The 6973-nt window shown below is 38.7% G+C and overlaps 1 protein-coding gene across 1 annotated transcript; it reads right to left on the bottom strand.

The window, feature by feature from the left end:
* Window positions 1-1507: 1507 nt before the first annotated feature.
* On the bottom strand, window positions 1508-3927 carry LOC148080180 (uncharacterized). Its single transcript, XM_087791791.1, has 4 exons — window positions 3848-3927; window positions 3031-3133; window positions 2079-2186; window positions 1508-2006 (listed from the first exon to the last, which is right to left on the bottom strand). Exons 2-4 carry the CDS (start codon window positions 3131-3133, stop codon window positions 1837-1839), a joined length of 381 nt encoding a protein of 126 aa, XP_087647917.1. The 5' UTR covers window positions 3848-3927; the 3' UTR covers window positions 1508-1836.
* Between the last annotated feature and the right edge of the window lie 3046 nt (window positions 3928-6973).

The raw sequence follows: 6973 nt of genomic DNA, 5'->3' as shown, positions 1-6973 counted from the left end.
CAGGCTGTCTGTGTAGTAACACGCCGCCAACTGGGCCTGCCACCAGATCAAACAGTTTTATTGATACAGTGCAAAAACTTGTTCACATCCTCATGGTTGTGTAACGTTTCTCAAAGTGGTTTATATAAATATCAAATTTCAACATAGCCAGTCATTCCAGGTCAGGTGATTTTTGTAATTAAAAACTGCAGAGAAACTATGATGATTCTTCATTTTGCCCTCTGGGGCTGAAAAGTGAGCCGGTCTCTGGCGCTTGAGAACATGCTTCTAAATTCACTCTTGTTTTTTGTTTTTTTTCATCAAAGTCTCCCCACAAGCTCAAAGCTTTCAGATGTACAACTCTTAAATTATCAGAAGAGAAGCGGATGTTAGATCCGGCCAGTGATTAGAGATTGCAGTTTCTTGAAATTACAGACTATCTGATGTACTTTCCCTGTCGGACCAATATGGCAGAACATAGACATTGTTAGTGGTAAATATTCATATCTGTGATGCCGCCAAGCTAAATGAAAAACAGATGTGGGTGAGTTTTGGAAAATTATTTTTATCATTTTGAAAGTTGAATTGTTTTGGGTGTGTCATCTCCTGCCACAAGCTAATGAAAGAATTACAAAAAACATCCTTTGCTTAGCTTAAAATGTCAAAGTGAAGCTGATTCTTGTTGTATAATCTGTATTATAATATAGTTTTTCTTCAATTCATTATTTTATTTATTTTTCCTAGAAATGTAACTTTTTATTTATAAGATTGACATGAACATAAGCAGACTAAAATGACATAATATTAAATATTTAATAAACATATATATACAGTATAAAGAGCATTACATTGAATAACTTAAATTTAGACATTTCTGTATATGTGTCAAACATGAGTTTTGATTTACTCAATATTTACTACTATATTTATTTATACTAAATAATTATCTTCAATAATCATCACATGATGGAGTCCTTTAAGAAACATCTTAAGACGTTTCTATTTGTTCAGGCTTTTCCTTGAATTTCTCGAACTCCTGTGTTGTTCTTAGTATTATCTTGATCTTTAAAGTATATACTTTTTTGAGTATTGTTTTGATTGTTTAAGCGCTTTGTGACCCTGGTCTCGAAAAGCGCTATATAAATAAATATTACTTACTTACTTACTTACATTTTCTTCTTAAAGTGTGATGTTTCAGTCAGACCAGTTCTTGAAGCCAACAATGACATTAGTTTTATGAATTGACTGCCTATTGTGCAAGAATATATCTTGAGCTGGCTCATCTATTTCCACTCTCACGCAAAGGTGCTGCACAGGCCGCCTCGGGTCATGACGTCACAATATATTGGTCGAGGGGAAAGTTGATGCGTGTGTATTAATTACTGTCTGGTCTGAGGAAGTCTGTCACAAAGCCTGTGAACAAAACTCTAAACCCTCAAAGGGATCCGTGTCCCCCAAACATCAGTTGAAAGCATCTGTTTTTCATCAGCAGTACAGAAGTGCACATCGATACTCTCGAAGCATTGCAGCAACTTAACCGATAGATGGCGGTGTTTATTACCATTGATACAGTTACAGCGAAAGTTTTGAAACTTTTAGGTAATTATTTTTTAAAAAAAAGGGTATACGTCAAATATATACAAAAAGATGAACATTGTCTACATTGGTTGGAATGAATTCATAAAAAACATTTGATGCATTTTAATCTTGTGAGAAACAAACTGAACAAGATCAGAGAAGTTTAGTTTGGTTCATTTTAAGAATTCTAAAGTGGGCTAAAAAATAAAAGTGTCATTTCAAGTATAAATATAAATTCTATTGAACTAATAAATCCAAAAATGCTCAGATGGGTGTCAGCTACTCCTCTTTGGTCTGCAGGGCTGTGTCAGATCCAACTGACTCTTCATCGTCGTAATCCTCATCATTGTCCGTCTCATTGGTGACGTACGAACCCTTCTGTTTGGACGAATTCCACATCAGGGCGATTGCCACGCACACCAGGATCAGAACAAGCGACGCAACTACTCCTGAAATTTCAAAAGGCCCGGTCAAAAAACCTCCCTGATAGGAGCCGGTGAGAGTTTGAAGTCAAATCTCACCTCCGATCAAAGCAGCGATGGCTCCAGCATCAGCTCCAGCATCAGCTCCACCAACAGCTCCAGCATCAGCTCCACCAACAGCTCCACCAGCTGCACCAGCTGCAGCCTCTATAACCACAGGTTGTGTTAAATCCACAGGATGTTGAAAACCCAACAGGCACACCCCAGCTGCACATATGTTTGCTCAAATGTACTAATTCATCTTCGTCTTTTAACAAAAGCAAAGTTTGCTCTGATCTCTTGGTTTTGGATTCCTTTAGACATTGCTTTGCCTTGCCTGACACCAGTTTGGCCTGCCTTATCTGGACCTTGGCACCTGCTTGTCCAAAGATGGCACCTTTATGACATAGACATAGACATGTTTGCACTATTCTGGCCACATATATAGCATGCTTTGGTTGCACCAATTTAATCCATCTGGATGTTTATTTATGGTTTGTCACCTGTTTATCTTGTTTTATCTTTCTTGTTTGGGACTTCTATGGTCCGGGGTAACAAGCTTAGTTCTTGTTTGACAGGTGTTTTGCTTTGGATGGCACCAGTTCAATTGTGTTTAGCACTAACATGGTCTTGTTTGGCACATGTTGTGCCTTGTTTAGCACCAGCTTGGCACCTGTCAGCTCTCCTGTTGCACCTGTTGAGCTTTGTATTCTAGGCTTTTGTTTCTGTTCTTTGCCGGCTTGATCGTGTTTGGCACCTGTTCGATCCTCTTATGTTGTCTCTTATGAAGAAATGAGAGCAGGTTGGGAAAAGATAGATGACCTTTATCTCTATAGCAGCAGACTATGGGGATGTCTCTTCTCTCCTCTGGTGCCAGGATGATAAGACACACCTTCCTACACACTGAATTAACCTCTTGCTTTCCCTCTCGCGGGTGTGTGTGTGTGTGTGTGTGTGTGTGTGTGTGTGTGTGTGTGTGTGTGTGTGTGTGTGTGTGTGTTTACTGACCAACCTCTCAGAACTTCTGTCACATTTGCCAAGATCAAAGGTGCTGTTGAAGGTAGAACTGAGTAGTCGGGAGTCTGGGTTTGGTTAATGTCCATGTTTATTGTCATCTAAGAAAAAAACAAAATAAATTCAACTACATTAACCTTTGTCTTTGTGGTTGGTTAAGGTAGGAACAGAAAATAGACAATTTGAAACTCAAACTGTCATTTGCTAGCATGTAGCTTGTTTGCACATAAATACAAAATAAACAAGCCATCATTGCATCGTATTACAGCAGGATAATTCTCAATAGCACGTGTCTACAGAAAAAGTGGCAAAGTTGTTTCGACAACTGACGTCAGTGTTTTTTTAGATAATAAACTTAGGAAATGCAGTAAAGGAATACAGTCAGAATGATGGACTATGTTCAAATATTACAAACAACACTTGTTTTGACGCTTAGTTTGCGTTCATATCATGCCCTTTTGGTCGGCTCGAGTCTAAGGCCACCCTCATACGTACTTTAACGCCCTTCACAAATGTTTTATGCTCATCAAACAAATAAATAAAGCAATTTAGTTACACTCCAGAGTTGGTGGTGGAAATTCAGAAAACACACGTCTCATCGGCAAAACATGTTTCAAGCTACACATAGCATCAGTTCACACTTCAGATCAGTAGGAATTGAGCCAAATGTGTTACTGATGTGCAGTGAGGACAGCAAGATAACAGCAACCGAAATAACACACTTCACAGAAGTTCAGCTAAAGTGAACGTTCAGGTTTTTAAGAAAATGTGATTAAATTATAGATTTCCGGGGAAACAAAGAGAGAGGAACTCACCAGCTGAGACGCATCTAGATCTAGAGAGAACACATACACACCCCCTCCCCAGCACAACCATCCACACACACACTTGCACACGTACACACACAGATGGGTGTGGTGTCAGTCCCCAGGGTTTGCAAATGTTCCCCCTCAAGCCAATCATGAGTCAGACTCCACCTCTTTCCTCTTAAACAAAACAACTTGAGCATGTGCAGCTGATGACCCATTATGTTGCATCATTACAGAAACATCTACAAATGCATAAATATACATAAAGATATATGTAAGTGAAAATGAGTATAATGCAGAGTCTTGAGCGCTCATTCGTCATTCATGTTTTCAGAGGTTTATCATGATGTAATCATGCACGAAACAAAGAATTGATTTTAAAACATGTATAATAATATACAACATAAGCATTATTTAAAAATGTAAATTATTTTATAGATCTTAAATTACATATTGAGCTGTATTTCACTTGGTGCTGTCTGTTATTTTGTGAACATTGAAATAAAAACCTGTTATTTAAATAAATAATAATGATTTACATGTTGTTGTTTTTACAACAGATTATCCTTGTTAATTCAGCTCTGGTATTATAATGATTTTTTTTTACAGGCATGTTCAGTCGTATCTTCATTTCAAACTTTTTAAACATTTCTCAAAACAAAAAATAGATGCACATATGACATGAGAGAATGTTCAAACTCAGATATCAAAACCTTGACAGATCCCAGAGGCGCAATCAAAAAACATGTTATTAAAAAAACACTTCACTATACAACAACATTTTGTGAAAGTACATTCCTTTCATTCAAATAAAATTTAGATATAATAAACGAATGTATTTATTGTGACCCTGCTCTGTGAAAGCCGCTTCACAAATAAAGCTTACAGTTGTGAACACAAGTGCGTTTTTCTTCTTCTTTTTCTCCAAACTATCGCCACAAGAGGGAGCTCTTCTCTTATCTATCCGCCTGCCACCCAGTTTCAGCTGAGTTTAAATAATCCAATACGGAGAATAGACTGAAAATATTAACTAATGAATTAGAATTAGTTCATATTTTCAGTATTAGTAATAACTCATTTTCATGCTCTAGATGTCAAAGCGGCTGACAGGGAGAGCTCCAGGAGTCAGACAAATCTTCAGATGGAAGTTTGTTTTAATTCTTGAGGGGTTCCTGTTGTGAGAGATGTGTCATGCACTCTCATCTCATCTCACGCTATAATCAGGACAAATCCCTTCTCTGTCAATCAAGATAATCTGGCTCATTTGATCGCCCGTCGTTGAGCTAACAGACTACCACAGTGGGTCGAAAGGCCTGCTACAATTGTTTAAGGCATTCCAATTGGGCCACATTCAACGTGTAACCTTGAAATAGAGACGCCAAAGAGAAAATGTCGATATGATTTACAGGTAAAATGTCTCTTGCGCTTCAAGCCCCTAAATGTACTGCAGGCATATACTGAAGTGACCTGATGGCAAGTGAGCACAGTGTCAATGATGGTTGATGTTACACTAACAAAGAGGTACATTGAACATCTTAAGATAACACGTTCGATGCTGATTCATTTTCTCAAATCCATGTAAATGTATCTAAGAGTATAAGAATGATCCACCTCCTCTTGAATCAACAGGTTGTTTTTAACAGTGTCATGGATTTAAACGGACACCCTCAACCTGGCAGCGGTGACCTGCAACGTGCCAGATTGCCGCAGCCGTAGTGGCCATCTCATGTCCCAATCTTCTCCACCCTAATCCCATAATCCTATCTCCTCCACTCTCACCCCTCCATCGGATTAGAACCTCCCGACCAGAGTAGCTGTCCGACACTGTCTCACCCGCACACACGCCTACACACACGCACACAACTTACCCAGTGACCTATATGGCCACTTCCTCTGTCCAGTTAGCTCATCTGACATATGGGAACTTTGAGGAAAACAAACAGGTTTAAGAAGTGAACGACAGACAGATTAATTCCTGATCAATCACATATTCAGCTGCTCATTCTCACGCTGATCCCCTCAAATCTGATTTCTGTGCCCAAAGCTGCTGAGAGGATGACCTGCTGAATCACCTGTGTTTGTTCCCAGGTGGCCAGGAGGACTCAAGGAGAAAAAACACCAAGAAGTTCATGTTCATAACCCACTTTATAGTTTACAAACGACTTTACCTCATCAATGCAAGGTCAGGAGTTGAAAATGAGTTTCAATTTGGGATTATTTTCACATAAAATGTCAGTTCACATCATGTCAGTTGTTCTCTGACTTTTGCATATTTCACTAAACGAGCATCTTCTCTTAAACTCATTCTTGTGGTTGTGTATGTTTGACAATAAAAGAACTTTACTTGACTTGTGTCCTTCTTTACCACCACCACGTATCGATAAGTGTCGGTTCATCGGAACAAACACCCCAACATCCCTCAGAAACAAGCTGAGGTTCTGTGCGGATGAGTCTGGCGGCGACATGGACCAGACGGTGTTGCTCATTTATCTTCCGTCCCAGACAAAGACTCCAGCGACTGGAGTGGCCTCTGAGTCAGAGAGCAGCATTAGCAACATGTGAGGTGTCTTGACAGTGTTGTCACGGAGCCCAGTGTGATACTGACTGTACACAGCTAATCCTGAGTCCCAACGTCCCTGGCACACTCCACAACAAGCACAACAACAGATGGTTGAGTTTAGCTGCTGCCTGGTGTCGGAAACGTGAATAGAACTGATGATGTCATCCGACACTCAGAGCCAAAGCTTGTCTGGGGATCAATGTGATAAGAAATGTGTGATTGACAGTTTTCTACTTTCATGATTATGTTAGATCTGTAGACTCCAAGGGTTTGAATCCAGCCCGAAGAAAATCTAGGTTTGGCACAAATTTTGTTTTTCTTCATGAGATATTCAACACAGGAAAACATGTATATTTATGATCTATATTGAAAATTTAAATCAAATTTAAATTATAAAAAAAATCCTTCATAGTGTTCTGGCTTTATTGAGCGATGTCACCAATCCTTTAAGACATTTATTTTATTTTTGTTTTATTCCTCAGGCTTTAATTAAGCTAGAGAAACACAAATGTTTATTATGTAAGGAATTTTTAATTAATTTTAACTGAATGTTAATAGAATAATAGATCAAT

The sequence above is a fragment of the Callionymus lyra genome, chromosome 5 (assembly GCF_982586985.1).
Source record: "Callionymus lyra chromosome 5, fCalLyr1.hap1.1, whole genome shotgun sequence".
NCBI classification, from domain to species: Eukaryota; Metazoa; Chordata; class Actinopteri; order Syngnathiformes; family Callionymidae; genus Callionymus; species Callionymus lyra.
The sequence above is the reverse complement of the archived record's forward strand: the minus strand, read 5'-3'. Positions and strand labels throughout refer to the sequence as shown.

Excerpts from the sequence above, each read along its gene's own strand:
- LOC148080180 (XM_087791791.1), bottom strand. The coding sequence starts at position 3,133 with ATGACAATAAACATGGACATTAACCAAACCCAGACTCCCGACTACTCA. Across the intron at positions 2,187-3,030 it reads TGTGACAGAAGTTCTGAGAG|AGGCTGCAGCTGGTGCAGCT; the intron begins GTTGGTCAGTAA and ends CTGTGGTTATAG. Across the intron at positions 2,007-2,078 it reads CATCGCTGCTTTGATCGGAG|GAGTAGTTGCGTCGCTTGTT; the intron begins GTGAGATTTGAC and ends TTGAAATTTCAG.